The 19,887-nt window shown below is 50.4% G+C and overlaps 1 protein-coding gene across 8 annotated transcripts; it reads left to right on the forward strand.

The window, feature by feature from the left end:
* Positions 1-7,545: 7,545 nt before the first annotated feature.
* LOC127307517 (glycosyltransferase family 92 protein At1g27200-like) lies at positions 7,546-19,678 on the forward strand. 8 transcript variants are annotated; one of them, XR_011746889.1, is made up of 10 exons: positions 7,546-7,923; positions 9,474-9,666; positions 9,768-9,835; positions 10,236-10,566; positions 10,697-10,753; positions 14,396-14,440; positions 14,598-14,876; positions 14,950-15,000; positions 15,132-16,093; positions 19,293-19,678. XR_011746889.1 is itself a non-coding variant. In XM_051338234.2 (6 exons), exons 1-2 carry the CDS (start codon positions 12,652-12,654, stop codon positions 14,657-14,659), a joined length of 1,851 nt encoding a protein of 616 aa, XP_051194194.1. In that variant the 5' UTR covers positions 12,570-12,651; the 3' UTR covers positions 14,660-14,697; positions 14,831-14,876; positions 14,950-15,000; positions 15,132-16,093; positions 19,293-19,678. The 8 variants fall into 8 exon arrangements, 2 of the variants coding, with proteins under 2 accessions (XP_051194194.1, XP_071677938.1); XR_011746890.1 differs by having other exon boundaries at positions 10,236-10,328; positions 10,408-10,566; positions 14,396-14,876; XR_011746891.1 differs by having other exon boundaries at positions 10,236-10,328; positions 10,470-10,566; positions 14,396-14,876.
* Positions 19,679-19,887: the final 209 nt, after the last annotated feature.

Here is a 19,887-nt window from a genome sequence, read left to right on the forward strand (position 1 = left end):
ACGACGGCATCTCCAGCCTTGGAGCGCCGTTGCGGAGGCCGCGGATGACGTTCTCGAGGGTGCGCCCCGGAACGCCCCAGAAACGGGCGCGGCCTTCCTGTTCCAGCTATTGGGGCCGCCGACGAGCCCGTCGGTGCCGTGCATCTCGACGTCGTACCGCCGCACGGAAGTACGACGTCCACCAGGCGTCGTTGTTGTCGACCGCCCATGTCGGATCCAACCGCTCCTGGCGGGTGAGTTGAGCCCGACGGGCCTTGACGGCGTCCCACCATTGGTCCGTGCGCGGCTTCGGCGGCGGCGGAACGCCAATGCCATTCACGGCCATCTTCCAGCCGCCGGCCGCAGCGGCCGCATGTCCGGCGGGACTGGATACCGGGCGTGGTACAGCGCCCACGCCTCCGCCACGGTGAGGCTGCCGCGTCCGAAGCCGTTCGCCGCGGCGATCTTGCGGGAGGACGAGCTCGACATTTTTTGAGCGGCGAGGAGAGGATCTGGGAGGGGGGAGGCGGCGGCGACGAGAAGATGAGCGGCGATAACTGCAGGGCGTCTTAAAACAGCGGCGGCAGCGGGTGGTTGCGCGCAATAACTCCGGCGCGGACGGCCACGCGGCCATGCACGACGAGACGCGTCCCTGCGTCGCCTGGGAAAACAGGGACGCCATTAACGTCGCTTGACCAAAGGTAGGCGACGGGGTTTTAGCCTTCCGTGCCGCTGACGCGTCGGCCCCGTGCCTCCTCGCCTCGCTTTTCGTTGTGTCCGGCGTCCCCGGAGCGTCCCTTGTGGGACGGGGACGAGCTCGGGGCGCCGGACACCGTATCGGGGCGCGCCGGACAAAAAAGGGCTTTGGGGGACGCGGCTGGAACGCGGCTTTTTGTCCGGCGCGCCCCAAATCCCTTTGGGGGACGCTTTGGGGGACGCGACTGGAGATGCTCTTAGTTTTGCTTGCGTTATTCAGTTTATGTCTCGTGTCTCTTTGAGCCCCCCAACTTTTCCATACTTCAGTCAGTATGCACATATTATCATGTGCAATTTATTATATTTATTTGTGGTGCTGTTATGTGTGGCTGTATTGCATTGTCACTTTCTGCACTGTTCTGGTTGCACTGAACTTGAGAGGAATGGGAGTTCCTCTGGACCACTTTTTGCATCCTCCCGGGTCGCTCTCGCGCGGGGCGACTCCGGAGGCACCCCCAAACCCTAGCAGAGCCGCCCCAGATCCCGGCCACCCCTAGCCGCTGCTGCCGCCGGCGCCGGCGGCGGTGGCGGCGCCTGGCCGCTGAAGGCGGAGGGCTTGGCGGGCGCCCCGACACCTCTCTGCGCGCGTTGAGGCGGCGGTTGTGGGGGTCGCATGGTGCGGCACGATGACCCGTCGGCGGGTGCTCGGCGCGGGCCCGGTGGGGCGAGGGTGCGGCGGAGGTCTGGAGGCGTCGGCGCAGGCTCGAGGGCGTCGGCCGGCTGCGGCCGCGGCGCCGCTGCGCAGGCCGCGAGGGCCTGGTGCGGGCCGGCCTGGGCTGAGGTGCGGCGGCGCGCTCTCCCGGTGGCGGGGCGGCCGCCTGGAAGGCTGGTGGGGAGGCAGGTCACGGCGGCGGCGCCCGGGCCGTAGGTCTCTGCCCAGCGTGCGCGGTGTCTCGTCCGCCCGTGGTCCTAGTTCTGGTCGGGCCGGGGCACCAGCAGTGCTGGGCGGCTGTTCCGGGATCTCGACGGTGGCTCCTTTGTGGCGGTGGCGCTGCTGCCGCGTTGGAGGTGTGTTTTCAGCGGGGTGCGGGCTGGCGGCGATGCTCCGTCTTGCTGTCCGGCCGCGCGAGGAGGTGAAGGTTTCGGTTGCTCCGGGCGAAAGCCTGATCGCGCGGCGTCCGCGGATGTCGCCATCCTCCTTGGGGGCGGTCGTGGAGCTCTTCGACCTTCGCACCCTCGGGTTCACTTCTTCGGGTGAAAGCCTAGATCCTAAGGGATCGGACGACGGCGTCGTTTCTTCGTCGTTTCCCCTCTTGAGGGCGTCGTTTTGAAGTTGATGATCCCCTTCGCGCACTCCGGCGGGCTATACACACAAGGCATCTGGGTTGGCAGGAGGTCAACCGGAGATGCGGGTGTTCCGGGTGGAGGCTTGTGAGGCAACGACGATGGTGGTGGCCAAGGTCTGGTTGCGGCAAGGTCATGTTAGTCGGCTCCGTTCCAGCGTGTCCGGATGTCTTCGTGTTGGTCTCCTCTTGCTGTGAAGTCGAAGCTGCCCTTGGGCGATGTACGATGACCTTCGAGGGGTGGTCTGGTGAAGGTCCTATTCGGCGCTTGTCTTGCTCATCTCCTCTCCGAAGCTCGTCTTCAGAATCGGAGCTGCCGGTCTCTTCTCGAAGGGCCATCTGTTTGGCATAGGCCAACTTGAGCTTCTTGTGTAGCTTTTGTTGGTAGTCAGGATGGCTAGGTGTGTCCCTCGCGGGAGTATGGGTGGTTGTGAGTATGTCTTGACACTGTTGTGTTGTTGTTGGTTTTCGCCCGTTTTTCTCCTAAAAACCGGGCACCTTCTACTTAATGAATGGATGAGGCAAAGCTTTTGCCTCCGTTTTCAAAAAAAAAAAAAAAAAACTTGAGAGGAATGAATACTTGCTATATTTGGCACCACACTACCCAATAGCTCGTCTGAATGCATCAGGCTTACTGTCTCACCCTGGCTATTACTATTATATGATCATTATTGCCAAAGTACAGATCTACAATGGTATCTATGAAAACAACATATGCTTACGCGTACCTCTCTCCCCCCGCGTCGCCCTCCTCTGGCGACAAGGGGGGGAACCCTGCCGCCGCCGCCTCTCGCCCCTCCTCCCCTCTCCCTCGCTTCGCCGCCGCCGGAGGGGGGCCGGCAAAGCCGCGCGCGCCCCCGGGGAAGGTGGCGGCGGGGCATTCTCTCCCCCTCCCGCGTCCCCTGGCGAGGAGGAGCTCGCCCGGGCGCGGCGATGTGCGGCGGGCGCGGTGGGCCGGCGGCTGGGCGTCGGCGGGGCTGCGGGCGGCTGGTGGTCCGTGGCCGAGGTCGAGGTCGGGGGCCGGAGGTGGTGCAGCGGGGCGCGGCGGGGCTTGGCGGCGCGTGCACAGGGCCCAGATGGGCTCTGCGGGCCTGCCGGGCTTTCTCCGGGTCGCTGGCTCGGCCTGGTCGGCCGGTGGCCTGGCTCGGCGCCCCCATCTGCACCCCCGGTGGTTCGAAGCAGCGCGGCGGCGGGCGGAGCTCCGGCTCCTCCCAGATGCGGCGGCGTCGACGGCGGCTCACAGCTGCTGTCCGGCGAGGGTGAGCGGGGTGGCGGCCCCTCTCCCCTGCTTCTTCCTCTGCGGGTGGTGATCTGCCGGTTGTTGTCGGTTACTCGTCGCGGCGGGCGTCGACTCCTACCGGCGGTGAGGTTGGTGGTCCTACGTGGTGTGGCGTCGTCGCCGCGTGGGAGGTGCTTGTGCCAGTGGTTCGCAGGCCGGCGGCGTTGTGGGTCTCCCTCATCTCCGTTCGGCAACGTGGGAGTGCGGAGGTTCGGCTGCTCCGAGCGAAAGCTGATGGCGCGGCAGCTGCGGATGTCGCTATCCTCTTGGGGGCCTTCATGGAGCCTTCGACCTCCTCCGCTCCTGGAGCTTAGTTCTTCGGGTGAAAGCCTAGGCCGTGGCAGGGCCGGACGACGGCGTCGATCCACGTCGCTTCCCTCTTGGGGGCGTCGTCTTGAAGACTTTGTTCCCCAGCGTGCTTTCCTGAGGCTGGACTTGTACGGCATCTCGGCGGGTGGCCGGTGATGTGTGAGGTCCGTGTGGTGGCTTGTGTTGCAACGATGGCGGTGGTGAGCGATGATTTGGTAGCGTCAAGACCTTGGCTTCAGCGAGCGTCCGAGTTTCTTCGTCTTGTGTTTCGCTTGCGGTGGAGTCGGAGCTGCTATGGTTTGTCGAGTTTCTTCATTTGAGCAGCGTACGATGACCTGCTGGGTAGCCCTCTGGCGATGATCTTCCTCGGCGCACGTCTTGCGCTTATCCTCTTCGGAGCTCGTCATCAGAGTCGGAGCTGCCTGTTGCTTCACGAGGAGTCGCTTGTTTGCCGGTGGCCGGCTTGAGCTTCACGGTGCCGCTTCGGCGGGGTCTTGGTGGTTGGTTCTTCGGTGAAGTCGGAGTCGCTGAAGAGTGATGACGATGACGTTGAAGGTCAACCGCGACGACTTCTCGCTTCGGAGGCCTGTGTATCTTGTGTGGGTTGCCAGGGTGGCTCTGTGCCCCCGCGGCGGTCGTGCTCCATGACGAGCGTCGGGACACTTGTTTCGGTTTTCGGCCGGTTTTCCGTTAATAAACCGGCCAAATTCTGTACTTCTTCTCTATTAATGAAAATGACAAGTCTTTTGCCTCGTTTCAAAAAAAAAAAAAATACAATGGTATCTATTCTGAAACTATATGCTCTGGTGTTGTTTTCTCAGTGTGCATATTACAATCTCTATCATCTTTTAATGATTAGATATAGATACTGGAATATCTTAGACTAGAATGTGAGAGGTATTAACTCCCAAACCAGGTGGGATGATTTGTATAGGAAAACTGAAGAAAGTAATTGCACTATGATATGTCTTCAAGAAACAAAAAGCGAGCACTTTGATCAGGCATACCTTAGAATTTTTTGTCTGAGAAAATTCAATCAATTTGCTTATGTGCCCAGTATTGGCAATTCTGGTGCCCTTATTATTCTCAGTGGAGTCCGAGGAAAAACAGTTGTATGTAAAAGACGTGTTTGACAAGGAGATCCCCTTTCTCCAATATTATTTGTCTTAGCTGCGGAACTACTACCAATTGTTGTTAACTTGGCCTAGAATACTGGTGAAATTCAACTCTCATGAGTCATGTTCATTGGACACACCCCTCTGGCCCCGCTCCTCCCTAACCCGTCCCCCTTCCCCTCGCCGATGTCGGCCCTAGCCCGTGCGGTTGATGGTGGCAGCGAGGCACCCTCCTCGTGATCGGCTGGTGGAGGGCTCAGGATCCCGCGCGAGCAGGCTCTCCTTGCGGGCATGTCGGCGGCGGCTGCGGGCCGCGCAGATGGCAGCGGGAGCAGAAGGCAGCGACGCTTCGGTCGTTGCTCGGCTTGGGAAGATTCCGGGAGGGCCTAGGGTGGTTTGGCCGGCCGGGCAGGGGCCCGGCCCCTTCTCGAGCTCCTTCGCGTCTCCTTTGCTAGTGGCACTGCCGGCAGCCGGGGTGGCTGCAAGCTGCGGATCTCGCAGTGGAAGCTCCTCTCCGTCTAGCCTTCCGATCTGGCGTCGGCAAGAGTCGTGGTGGTTGTGGCCTGGCTAGATCTTTGGTGGTGCTCACTCACCATGTGATCTGCGCGGGGCAGATGCCGGTGAGGTCGGTCGTCGTTTGTTCGGGAGCGGGTGTCCTGCGTCGGTGGTGGCCCTCGGTGCTCTGTTGCGGACCGGCAGCACGAGGAGTTTGGTTTCCGGGGTGGCAGCCTCGGTTGGTGGGAACCTTGCTGGTTGACGGGAGAGCCAGAGGTTCAGGTGCTGGTTGGTGGCCATGGTCGTGCTGGCAATGTGGTCGCGACGAGCGGTGCTTCGTGACAACGATGTGGTTTCCGTCTTGGCGGTGCTCCATGCCCTGTGCGGGAGGCGGAGATGTCATGCCGAGGGGAAACCCTTGCTCGGGTCTTCCCGAGCCGTGAAGGCGACGTCCACGGACGCCGTACCCTTCTTGAAGGCGTCGTAGCGGCTTCTCTCGGCTATCCCAAATGCTCCGGGCGAAAGCCTAAAATCCTCGGATCGGGCGGTGGCGGCACTCTTGGGTCGCGCTCTTCTTGAAGACACTGTCTTGGAGCTCTCGGCGCGCGGCTCTCCGATGGTGGTGTGGCAGAAGTGCGGTGCTTCTTCGGATGGAGTTGTCTCTACGTCGGGCGACTTTTGGCAAAGTTTGCTTTGGGCGCTACCCCGCGTCGAGCTTTCTTGGTGCTGCATGTTGGTTTGTGGGCAGCTTTGGTCGGCTCCTCGTGGTGGTCGGCTTCTGGTGGCGTTGTCTGCGACAGGGAGGTCTATCGACGGCGTGCGTGTTCGATGGCTTGCTTTTTGGGTGAGCTCCGACCTGACACTGTTGCTATCCAATCTATGCCCCGACCTTGTGTAGTCTTCGTAATAGTCATGCCCGTTGTTTGCTCTTCCTTGATAGTTCGGTGGGTGTGGTGTGCGTCCTTGTAAGTTGGGATCAGCACCATGTATCTTATCGCCGTTCAGGCCATTATTAATTTGACGTCGGACCTTTTGGCTTGTTATCTTAAAAAAAAGTTTCATCTCCCATTACACAGATCATATGTACTGGATTACCATATACTACCGTATGCTGATGACACATTGATTATATATTCCCTGCTGAACATACTCAACTGGTGCAGTTGAAAGAAATCCTTGATAAATTTTCTAACTCCGCTGGCTTGAGAGTTAACTACCACAAAACATCCATGGTACCTATTAACATATCTGGGCAAAGATGTCAGGAACTTGCCAATATTCTTAGCTGCAAAGTGGAAACACTACCCTTCACCTATCTTGGACAGTTGGACTTCCAGTGGGAGCTACTAAACCCAGAAATGAGGACCTCACCTATCTGGTGGGGAGAGTGGATAAAAGGCTAGCGGGTATTGCTAATCTCTTGTCATATCGTAGCAAACTCATGGTGACTAAATCTATTATTGCTGCGATGCCTATACTACTTTGCTATGAGCAGTGGCGGAGCTTGAAAAGATTTTCTGGGCGGGCTAAGCTAAAGAAAGCATAAAAGGAAGTTCTGAACCATACCTAATCATTAGCTATTACTCAATTCTTTGTTCTCAAGGTTGTTGAAATTTCCAAAGTTGAAGAAGAAATTCGTGAACAAACCATCGTGCTATGAAATTGCTAACCAAGAATCTGGGGGGAAATAGAAAATTGCATGCGTAGGAAAATTGGAGAAGATCAGGAGATAGATTTAATGGCAGTTGCTTGGCGGCGGTGGACCTCCAGCTGGTGGATAATACCGATCAATCTAAATACCGATAGAGAGCATCGACCGAACCAGAAAGGCAACCTAACGGGCCAATGTGTTCTGATCAGGTAGGCCTTGGATACATAGGATAGGAGCAAGTATATATTTTGTTTGGCAGAAAACCTGGGCGGGCCATGGCCCAGGTTTGCCCCAAGGAAGCTCCGCCGGTGACTATGAGCACAGTTATGGTACACTTTACCATTTTGGATCACTTTGAAAAGTCCTGCAGAATTTTTTTATGGAACAAGGACATACAAAAGAGTGGAAAGTGTCTTGTTAGTTGGGACAGTGTCTTGCTAGTTATTTTTATTTGTATTTTTTAATATTTGTAAATATATTTAAAATGTATTTCAAATAAAGGATGCATATGCACCCGGGGTGCAGAAACACCCTGTCCGAACAATATCATGTGAATAGTTACGTCAGAACATCAAAATTTGTCATTCTTCCTTCGAGTTCTTATTTTTCCCAAAAAAATAAAATTTTATTTCAGAATTTTATGACTTGTTTCCAGACAATGCGTTCCTACTCCTGCACCCGGTGGCCCCCACACACTTCTCTCTCCTCACTCCGGTGGCCTCCCCACCCCCGCCGCCGGCCCGAGGATCTCGCTCGCTCGGGAGCAGGCAAGGCCTCCCCGCGGACATCGTCTCTACCGGTTCCGCTGCCACAGCCACCGCGCGCGCGTTAGAGGGCTCCACAGCGCCGGCCTCCAGCTCCCGCGGGACAAACTGGCGAGGACGCCCCGTTCCACCCTTCCTTCGAGCAGCCAGGGATACGGTCCCCGCCGCCGTCCTTTGCACAGCTGCAGCTGGACGCGGATGACGTGCTTCCACCGACCACCGCTGGCTGCCCTCATGGCCAAGGCCAATGGCACGACTGGTGCAGCTGTCGAGCCTGCTGCGCCTTATCTAGGTGCGTATGTGGTTCTTCTCCTTTCCGGGAGCATTTATTTCGACTCAGTTCAAACTATTACTATGTTGTTCCAGTTCTAGTAATGACATGAACAGATTGCTTGCCCTGTCTTGATTTATTAGATAATAATATCGCCTAGTTATTCTGAGAGTCTTCACACTACTAAATTTATACAGATTTATGATCGTACTAATAATAGTATAGTTGTTGGTGTTTCCCCAACTTAACCTATGCAAACAGTTAAAGAATTTGGGGAAAAACGTGATTCATTATGGAAACGATATGAAATGTCAGTTGAGATCATTTCAATTTCATTCTAAATTCTTGTGTTGTTGCTTCATTCCGAGATATTGCAGAAATGAACATTTCACAGTTATAACTATACCAGTGAGTAGTTTTCTTCCATAAGCATTCACACAATAGGATCATCAGATTGTGGGAGGATCTCTATTTCTCGTTATACTGAAAGACTAGGCTCAGAAATTGTAAAGCCTGCTAGATTTCTTGTGCTAAGGATTAAGGAGGATCTCCAGTTTGGCTACTTTTTTTTTTTTGAGAAACACAGTACAAACGCAGGCGCTCACATACACGCGCATACACTCACCCCTATGAACGCACACACGCACACCCTACCCCTATGAGCACCTCCGGAAGACCGAGCCGGCGGATTGGATCTTGAAATTGACGAAGTCACCACAGGCGCCTCGCTATCGACGGGAACGTCGCCTCCCACTGAAAGAATATTCCGCCTTTATGAGACACACAGATGTCAAACCTGGGGTTTGAACTCTGGTGGGCTGGGGGTACAACCACCCTCCTAACCACCCAACCTCAGGTTTCTGCATGCAGCAATAATACCACAAGGAATAATATTTTACTGTACAAACTTGAATTACTAATTTAATATTGATTTTTTCTTTGTTATGCATTAATAGAAAAGACATCCTTTCTCCTGACACCATAGCAATTAGGAAACATAATACTCCAAAACAAAGTTAGTTAGCTGTAGCTTTTAATTAACTAGATTATGCCCTGCACGTTGCCGGCAACCTGCCTCATGTAGGAAGGAACTCAAGGCGGGACTAAAGTGTCCTGCGAAGATTCAGGAGAAGCAATTCCTTGAAGAAACGCAGTGGGCTGGATGGCTACAGAAAAGGAGGGGGGAATGATAAGTGGGGAGGCGATGTTATCAATCTAAATCTGACATATGTTCCACTGTTAGCTTAATCCACTGCAAAACATGTGTTTCATTATGTGTCATGTCCTGCTGATATCAGTCTTCGCTGATGTCTAAACATGTATTGTTAGTATATTGCCTACTGCCCCTCACATTAATGGTTTTGTAGAACCTTGCTGTTTCAAGCTGATGTGATATTACTAAATTTTTGCTAGCTGGATGCTGGAAAATTTGGTCTGATAACAATATAATTGTTGGCCTTATCCAACTAGATAATCTGAAGCTGTGGTTTTGTGTAACAGTACTCTTGTTTTTATGTAAACAGTGCGCAAGTTTGGTCACTAGAATTAATTCTGTTCATTTTATTGCCCAGCTTTGTTTGCCATGAATATGAAATGTGCAAGAAAATGGCTGCTGCTGCTGCTTCTTTAGCATATGAATGTGTCGAAATAACTTATCTCAAGGCTGCATACCACAAGTACGCCATTGCAAGCAAGGATCGTCAGGTGTTTCAGGCAGCTGTGCAGACTACACCAGGTAGTTGATCTAATTGGTGAACAATAAGGGTATGATCAACAATGACCAATAAGGATTGTATATAACTGAAATAGTTGTGGTTTGCACGCATGAACACGTTTGGTTTCAATTTCGTCTTTGCTCAATGCAGGTCTTAGAAAGAAGTTCTAACGGCAGGTTCTGATCGACCTAGATCTCAATGGTGCTGGAAACTCTAATGTGAGCTTTCTCTTTATAGATTTTGAAATGAATAAAAAATCTTGATAGTACTGTATGGTAGACTAAGGATGAGAGGCCATTTACTTATTTTCCAGAGCTTTCTGTATGTCGTCGTTGGTGCATAAACATGTGTCTACCCTTTTTAACATTACTTTATCTAGTGAAAGAGCGAACTCGTGTGGTCACTGTGGCCCTACATTGTGTGCTGACTGCTCAAGATTGCCAGGTAGCAGCCTGTTTACTGCAGCCTACTCACACGAAAGCCCTGGATCCTATTTGTATGCGGCATCAGTTCATATTCCTTTTTAGCGTACTTCAGAAGTTCACATTAATCTCTCTCTTTTTGTTCAAGGTGGACTTTTGTTTGTATTGACTAATTGCTACTTTCGGATTTTTTCAGGAGTTGGCTAAACTCGTGCACAAGGTCCATTTGCTTTGCCTGCTAGCATGGGGTAGGGTAATTGACAAGGCTTGCAATGATCCTCTTATTCAGGTGCATAATATGTGTATTCATTTCTACCCTTTAAATTGCCCATGTTCCAAAATGATGCAATTTCATGATACATTTTCAGGAGTTCTAAACTGAGGCATCTTTCAAGATAAACCATGTTTGTTGTTCAAATGTTCTTTTCAGGCTTCAGTTCTCTATGTTTTACCACACGATTTAGTATGGAATGGTTTAGACATTCAGAAACTGGGATGCTAATAACCTGTGTAGTCTTGTGAGCTGGGTAAGCCCCCTTTGGGCCTTATATGTATTTAACTATTGTTCCCATATGTTGCTTACCTTTCTTAAAAAACAAATATATTGTGCATGTAACTCAATTGTACTTTCTGTGTAATTGCACGATCTACTGGCAGGGTATCTATTGAATCAAATGTGGCTTTCGAACAGTCATGTTGCACACGCCTGAAGAGGTATTGTATCTGCTCCCTTGTGATTGGGCTTGCTGAAGGAATTGGCTCCACCTTTTTTTTTCAGATTTAAGAACCCTAAAAAATTGAAATGAGCATAATCACATTACATTGCACCACAATATATTTTCTGTTTGGACATATAACTACTTGCATCACTGAACAGCATGGCACTAATAAAATTCTCCTTAGTCTAATTATACAAAACCAGTAGTATTAAAAATCATAGAACGGAGATTGCTTGTTGATTACGTACTACATGCCCAGCCCAGCTAGTAGATAAAGAGGTAGTACTAATTAGAACACGGACATCTGACTCATGGGAGCCTGAGAAGCCAGAATCCACATCGAGAACTCCATTTTGAACTCCTGGGAGCAAATGGTTTCATTGCCACAAGGGACTATCATTTGTACAGACACCCAGCGTGCATAGATGCGTAGCCCCTACTAAGTTATTGGCCTGCACCACAAGCTGCTGTCTGTTTGGTAGTAGAGCAAAAATCTTATCTTCATCCACCTCCATCGCAACTTCATTTCCAAAACTGATTTTGCCTGAATGTTAACAGCACCATTCGGTGTGCGCGTGTGGTAAGCAGCTCCGTGTGCTTAACTCTTTCTCGCTCAGCTCCAGGTTTTCAACCAGACATGGGGTTGGGAGAATGGGAGTGAGCGTGAAACCTTCAGTTAGGACCTGGGCAACACTTCTGTGCCACTTGATATTACAGGATGGATGATCACGAAGCGGGTGAAAGGCAGATATGTCGGTGACGGTCTGCAAATCTCATACTAGTTCTACGGTCTCTCTAGCTCTTTGGTCTAAGGGCGTATATATCGGGTCTTTAAATTGTGTATAAGGGCGAGCTTTTCGGTTTGCGAATTTGTAAAAAGAAACCATACATAAACTGTCTAATTTAATAAAAGCATTTGCGCAAAATTCAACACCGAGACATGATCATACAAAGTTATATTGTTCATGATATAGTCCATACATTGGTGATCTTACATAGATAGATAGCTAGGGGCGACCGCTGCTATGGGTGGGACCTATGGGCGCAATGGCGAGCTTCGGTGGTTGTCGAAGGAGAGGTCGACGAACGCCTGGAGTTGGGCCCCAGCCCCACACCACCTGGCCAGCCTTGCGCTTCGCGCACTGCGCGGAACCGAGCCAAAGCAGGGCGTCGTCCCGGTTGCGGTGACGCTTCTCAACCTCGGTGCACTTCAACTGCCGCGTCACGCTCTCATTGTCAGAGTTGCAGTCGACGAAATCCGCGACCTGAACATCCTCATCGGTGAAGGCTGGTAGCAGTGAGGGAGCCTGCCTCGGCGACCTCCGCATACTCCCGTGGCAGCTCGGGCATAGTACCACGGTTGCGCGGCGATGCGAAGTGACATCCACGACATGCCCCGCCCTGATTTTGAGTGGTTCACCGACCACATCAAGCCGCACGGATGCCGAATCTGCTGGATTTTTAAAGGTGGTGGCGTTTTAGGGGATGTGTAAGTTTAAAAAATGCAAGCAAACAAATTCCTGTGAAACATGTTTACTACTTGTCGGTGCTCAAGAAAAACTATGCGGCAAAACCCATTTTTGCGTAGAAGTTCAAACAGGCCTGCTGGGTACTTGGGCTTCATAATATTGCGGCCCAGACTGGGAAGGAACCGATGGACCGACCCGAACCGCCGAACGCAACTAGCGTGGAAAAGAAGCAGACTGACTCGGTCGCGCTACTTGTTGCGCCGGGTCGGTTCGTTTTAGGTCATGATTTATTCTTGAATCTGACCGAGACCGACCCTTCGCTATTCCAGGATCGTTCGCTCGCTAGCCAAAGAAGCTTCCTCCAATCTTGCTCGATTTCCCTCCAAAGCTCCCAGATTTTCCGACCCCCGCCTCCCTTGCCGCCATGACGAAGCACCACCGCCCTAGCCGCCTGCGCCGTATCCTCACCGCCGCCGGGGCTGCTACCGTCGCTGGTCTTGTGCTTTTCTCCGGCCGCCAGGCGGTACTCTCCAAAGCCCCCGTCTTCTCGCCGGGCCTGTTCCCCGGCGGCCTCGCCGTCGAGAGCTGGCCGCTGCCTCAGGAGCTGCTTCGCCCGCCGACCTTCCTGTTTCCGCACCCGTCGGAAGCCGACATCGATTTTGCCCTCCCGCGTCGCCTCTTGCCGCTCCGCCCCCACTCGCCGCCGCAGCACGACGTCTTCCTCCCTGATGAATCGGATGCCGCGTTCCTCCCTGATTCCGATGCCGTCTTGCTCCCTGACTCCGAGGTCCTGGTCCTGGCCGACGAGCCTGTGGACGACGCCATCTGTGCCTTCCAGGGTGGTGCTTCGTCCCCGGCGCGTGCTCTCGGGACGCTGCCAGGGCCCGGACGCCACGCCTACCTCTGCGCCATGCCTGAAACAGAGCAGAGTATCCAGCCGCTCCAAGCTCCCCTGCTGCTTTCCTCCTCCTCCGCTGACTCCCCCGCCGCCGCCCCTGCTGATTTCCATGTCCGCCCGATGCTCAATTGGAGCAACCGCCTAGTCTTCGACTCTGCCGTTCTCGACGGAGGCGACGTCCTTGTCTTCGCGAAAGGTGTCATCCGCCGCCAGTGGGCAAACACAGCCAATCCCCCCGTCCAGTGCGTGTACCGTGGCCGTGATGATGGCGCGTCGGCCTCCCTCCCAGCCATCACTGCGGCGCAGCAAGTAGCCAGGTGCCCCCCTCCACCGTCTCTTCTAACTTCCAGCAACACCCAACTCCGAGTCACACTGTCTGTCACCGGCGAGGAGCCCATCCCCTCCCTTGCGATATACCGTCCACAAAAAAGTGAACTTGCAGCAGTAGCGCCACCTACGAGAAACAATATCTGCGCCTGCACAATGGTGCGGAATGTCTCAAAGTTTCTCCGCGAGTGGGTGATGTACCATGACGCTCTGGGCGTCGACCAGTTTTTCTTGTATGACAATGGAAGCGAGGATAATTTGGCAGGTAAGGTGGCTGAGTTGAGGTCCACAGGAATCAACATTTCCACCGTGGCCTGGCCTTGGACAAAAACGCAGGAAGCTGGCCTTTCCCACTGCGCCGCAGTGCACCAAACATCTTGCCAGTGGATGGCGTTCATCGACGTCGATGAGTTCATCTTTTCTCCGGACTGGAAAAATGTGGAGAATCCATCAAAGTCCATGCTTGAAGCAGTTGTCTCGGTCGATCCACAGATTGGGCAAATCTATCTCCCCTGCTTTGATTTTGGTCCCTCGGGTCAAACAGCACATCCGAAGGAGGGTGTCTGCCAGGGCTATACTTGTCGGTTGAAGACCCAGCAACGGCACAAGTCCTTCGTCCGTCTTGACGCTGTGGAACCTTCCCTGCAGAACTCTGTACACCACTTCTCGATCAAAGCTGGTTTCACTAGCATGTGGACCAAGCTGGCACGCATCAACCACTATAAATATCAAGCGTGGACAGAATTCAAGTTGAAGTTCAAAAGACGTGTTTCTGCATATGTAGCTGACTGGACTGATCCGGTGAACCTAAAGTCCAGTGACCGAGCTCCTGGTTTAGGAGTTGAAGCTGTCGAACCACCTGGTTGGGCTGACAAATTTTGTGAGGTGAAGGATACTGTTATGCAGGAATTGAGTGTAAGATGGTTTGGTACTGGATTTGCAGGTAATGGATCATCCAAGTCGAAGGGTTCCCATGAAACCCACACTGGTGATGTTGCCCTCTCCCCCTCTCTTCCATAGTTTAAAGTAATAAAACATGAACTAAACACTCAAATTGCCAAAATAAAAGATAGCCCTTAAATTGAATAGTATACATATTTTTTGCAAAATATTTGTTTCTTGAACTTAAAATTTTCGTTTTTCAGGGTGTTTTGTTTCAGAATCCTCTGGAAACTCCTATTTAATGTTTCTAGATGCTTTTATTTAGGTTTCCAGTAATGTTGGTACTCCAAGTTCTTTTTGCAGGTCTGTAGTATTCAATGCATCTAAGCATCCATCATTTTATTACTTCTGTATCTCCTGTCACATGTTAGTAGAATTTATCTGTGATATGGACGCTTCAATGTATTTCATCAGGTTATTGCGTTAGTTTTTGCAGGTTCTTGGCGTGCTTCTGTTGGTGTTGGCTGTTCTTCTGGATGCAGGTATTGTGGATTTGGGTGTTCAGTTTTTTTTTTCTTATTCTGGATTTTGGTCTGTTGACTTGTTATTTTGCAGGTGGGTTTTGGTGGGCGCTGGTAGCTGCTGTTGCTGAATTTTTGTTTTTAGGTGAGTTTTTTTTTCATATTTTTATGATTGGACTTTTATTGCTGTTTTTGATGCAGTACAAGTTTCCTGTAGATCCTAATTACCCCGGTTTGTTCTTTCTAGATACTGATATCTTGGTCATCTGTAATTAGGAGCAACTGCTATTGTCAGAAAGCGAAGTGTCCCACCAGAGGTTCTTTGTTCAGCCATCGGTACACACAGGTTAAACTCCCTGTTATTCTTGTGCGTTAACGGTTAACCTATGTTACTCTTCTCCTTATCTGTGCTTCCTCACTGATCTTCAGTTCAGTACCTTGCAGCCAGTATTATATTTGATACTAAATATGTGACAGATACGCCATCCATGATCCCAACAACCTAAAATATATTTTTGGAATATGAACCGAATAAATATCACCATGTTTACCCCATATAGGAAAAATATGTATAGTCAGGTCCTGTTTTACACTTACAGAATATACGTGGAAATTCAGTTGGCAACAAGAATCTTATAGAGGTTACTTTCATTTCCCTGGGTGATTAGTTCAAGGAAACATTTTATGCTATCCCTCGTTTTGCTGATTATTATGGTAATTAAGTTGTCCAACAAAAGTTATATTTTTAGGTCAGTTATATATGTATCCCTTCTAATGGTACACTTTATTCATTGACTTAGGAATTAAAAGTTACAAACAATGTGCAGGGTGGTGGCAAGGAGCTCTTGCAGCCTCCAAGGTGATTGCATTATCGTACTTTCTCTATTTTGTTTTTTCAGTAGTACACAAACCAAACTAAAACTTATAATCTTACTTATTTTGATGTCAAATTGGTTGAGCTATCTCTCTTTAGGATGACCAAGTTTATGGGATTTTTAACATTTGCTACGCTAATTGATCATTGTTTTTCTCAATCTGCAAATTCTGAGGATTAAAACTGGGAGTGGCACTGCGATGATGATGGACACGAAGGCGGTAGCCGGTACGAAGGGGGTGGTTTGATGTGGGTGGCTTGACTCCCACGGATTACCCATGGTGTCTGGAGGCGTGAAAGATCTACTGTGATGTCAGAACTATGGCGTGCCATGGTGGCACCAGTTATGACCGCAGCCTCCCAGGTGATCGCACTATCGTACTTTCTCTATTTAGTTTACACAAACCAATTTAAAACTCATGAACTTACTCATTTTGATGTGAAAATTGATCGAGCTACTTCTCTTTACGATGGCCAAATTTACGGGTTGTTTAACATTTGGTATGTGTATTGACCATTGTTATTCTCCATCTGCAAATTCGGCTCGTTGGCTCTCTGCCACTCCAGTTTTCGGTGCCCATGGGGTTGGTGATTAACTTTCATAAAAGCACCATCGTGCAGTTGCCACCGACTATATCCTTGCCATCCAAGAGATTCTGGGCTGCCGTGTGGAGGGCTTCCTGCAGATCTACCTGGGGCTGCAACTGTCAGCTGAGAAGCTCACCCTGGCTACCTTCTCACTGCTGATCACGCTTTTGATCAACTCAGTGCTTGATGCCCTTGCGAACTACACCATGGACACGACGTTCCTGCCTTCCGCGCTGCTGCACATCCTTGAAGGGCTGCCCCGCGACTTTTCCGTGGAACGCTCTGGATCATCCCTCTGCAGCCAAGTGCCTGGTGGCCTGGAAGCAGGTGTGCCGTCCCAAGAAGGAAGGCTGCCTGGACATTCTCTGTCAGGTGAAGCTGCTACACCACCGGCACTCTTACAGCGCCCTGCCCTGGTCGAGGTGGTTGTGGGGAATGTCGGCTTGCGGCTTGCCCCACTGTCCCCATGAAGCGTCTCGTCGTGCCAGCCGTGCACCGGAAGCGCCTGGTCGAGCTCATGCCATTCTACCGGGATATATCGGCTGTCTGCATTGGCGATAGCCACCACACCTTGTTCTGGCTCGACACCTGGCTCGCCGGTGGTGTGATGAAGCCACGGCGCCACGCGCTGTTCACCCATGCCGTGGACGCAGGGGCCAGCATGCGCTCTGTACTGCAGGCTGGCCTTGCCGGGGCTCAGGTCCCCCGCCTCACGGCTGTCGCCTCTTGGGGGCACGCCGATCTTGCGCACGTTTCCCGCTCAGACGTGGACAACACAAGGCAGCACATCATCTTCAGATGCAGCCTCGCCTCTGGCTTCTGGAATTGCATTGGCAGGCAGCACCCACCTGATGCTGACGTCTGCCTCCTACACTCATACGATGCTCCCCCTCCCCCCCTGTGGATCAAAGGATGGCTTCCACTTCCATCCTTCTGTGCTGCTGGAACATCTGAAAGCACCGCAACGCTGTCACCTTCAGAGAGTAGTGACCTAGTCTGTCGCTCTTGCTTCAGATGTGCCGCGATGATGCCCGGTTGTGGCATGCCCACCCCCCTTGGGATGTGCAATGCTCCACTAATGCTTGGCTTCTCTTCCTTAGCTCTAGGCCCCTGTAGTCCCCCCTCTCTGCCCCCTTTTTCACTCTGTAATCCCCAAACTCCAGCTGTATATCTGGCTTTGGGCCAAAAAATTTGAATGAAAAAGTTCAGGTGGGTTTTTTGGATGACTAACTGGCTTGAGTGTGCTTCTTGTTCAAAACTCTGCTATTTCTTTCTAGCCAGATCTTCCAAAGGGTTATTACATTGGCAGCTGGTTGAAATCTTTTAACTGCAGTGAAATCTAAGAAGACCACTAGCTGGCCAGACTTAGGAACTGTGTTTGATAGTTGTTAGATTATCACTGGAATACTGAGGAACCAACACTTTTTTGTCAGATATTTGAGGAACCTGACCACATGGCAGATGCTTCCACATCAGATAATTGTGCTATTATCTTCTTTCCTCTAAAATCATATTCTTGCATCAGTCCTCACAAACCAGGTGGGAACGTGTTAGATACTGAGCAGTCCATGTAGGTCATAATTCCTATTCCCATCTTTATTTGCAGTGGTGCATGTTTGTAGTCTTTTGTTTAGTTTGCCCTTACTCAACTCATTTTCCGTCTTTTGAGTTTTCTATTGCAAAACAACAACAGACATCCTTCCAATGGTTTTTTCCTTCATATAATGCTGGTAGATTCTGTAGCTCCTATTGCAGAGATTATGTCTCTTCTTCATAGTTGAAGTTTATATACGAGCCTGCAGCTAAAGAAACTTACTCCATCTAGATATTGTGAAGATGAGTAAGAAATGACCCTTTTCATTCTAGAGTTCTGATTTCAACTAAATTTGCTAGATTGTTTATTTCACAGGTTTGCATGTACCACTTAATAACAGGACTCCATCTAGATTATTAATTGATCATTCAGTTATTATTAGATGATTCAACTAATGCACCTTGGATTGCTGGTTTAACTGAGCATACGTTTGATTTCTATGCATACACAGATATGTTTATCTAAGTGATTTGAGAGATGTTTAGACTGACATTGTTTGGGTCTTGTTAGTCAATAGAGTAGTTAACATGGCAATTGTTCTGTCAAAATGATGTGAAGATTTACATGGTACTAGAATAGAAAAAACCCACTATTTTCCTTTCTTGGATCTGCCCAAACTACTCCTTTTATGTTATATCTTACCTTTCAACTCTTTTTCAGATTCACTTGGTATTTTCCATCCCTGGTCTGATCAATGGTTTACGGACTGAACTGCCGACTAGAAAAATGACCACATCTATGCTTATGGTGTTCTTTCCTGTATTTAGTAGAAGATTTTTTTTGTAGTTCTTTCATACAGTATATGATAAGGATAGCTCCTGTAATTGTGTGTCGAGTTCCAGATAGACCAGGGCATCCACATGTACATATTTTTTTCGGAGGGGAGAAAAGTGAAAACCAGTGAACACTTACCTTACCTATAAAAAAATAAGCCATCTGTCTTTGAGGGTTTCCATGTCTGGGAAATTAGCTATGGAGGCATGAGCAAAAATTCTTTGTGGTGGATGTATGTACATAACAAGAAAGATAAACTATATCTGCTAAGTGCTTCATGTTTGTATGCCCAGGAAATGAGATGGCATGACCCTGTGGTATACCCCTCTCTGTTCTTAGTTATAAGGTGCACACGTTTTCGAGACAGGCTTTTGTTGCTTTCTGTTATGTCCACTAGCCATTGCCAAAATATAACTGAATTTAATGTGTAAGATTTTAACTTGAGATGGAGTTCTCCTGTTGCGTTAATTCCATTTAGAACCCCCATGCTCGAGGTAGACAAGCAAAGGTAGTATTTTCGTACTTTTACCACAATATTATGTCAGGTGTTCCCTTTGTACTAGACTAGAGGTGTGGTGCTTATGTTTCAGATGTTTCTGAATTTCAGTGCCAGGTTTCTAGCCTGAAGTGATGAAGAAAAAGAGCTGGTGACAGATGCTGCAAATCTCACAACGCAATTTGAAGCAGTTGCTATGGATGGTGATGCACCTCCCTTTGGAAACTGTATTGGCTCAGGTTTCTGTCAGATGCCACGTGATGTGGTATCTGCTGATGTTCTTCTCGACGACAACTAGATGTGTGAAGTTGTCTCACTGAAGGCTGTAGGCAGGCCTGTCCTCAACTGCCTATTTATCACTAGCCCCGATGATTCGATGCTTAGTTTTGCTTGCGTTATTCAGTTTATGTCTCGTGTCTCTTTGAGCCCCAGAACTTTTTCCATACTTCAGTCAGTATGCACATATTATCGATGTGCAATTTATTATTTTTATTTGTGGTGCTGTTATGTGTGGCTGTATTACATTATTAATTTCTGCACTGTTCTGGTTGCACTGAACTTGAGAGGAATGAATCCTTGCTATATTTGGCACCACACTACCCAACAGCTCGACTGAATGCATCCGGCTTACTGTCTCACCCTCGCTATTACTATCATATGATCATATTGCCAAAGTACAGATCTACAATGGTATCTATTCAGAAAC

This window comes from Lolium perenne, chromosome 6 (assembly GCF_019359855.2).
Source record: "Lolium perenne isolate Kyuss_39 chromosome 6, Kyuss_2.0, whole genome shotgun sequence".
Classification (NCBI taxonomy): Eukaryota; Viridiplantae; Streptophyta; class Magnoliopsida; order Poales; family Poaceae; genus Lolium; species Lolium perenne.

Coding starts and splice junctions, on each gene's coding strand:
- LOC127307517 (XM_051338234.2), top strand. CDS start 12,652: ATGACGAAGCACCACCGCCCTAGCCGCCTGCGCCGTATCCTCACCGCC. Junction 14,441..14,597: donor TTCCCATGAAACCCACACTG/GTGATGTTGCCC, acceptor TTCGTTTTTCAG/GGTGTTTTGTTTCAGAATCC.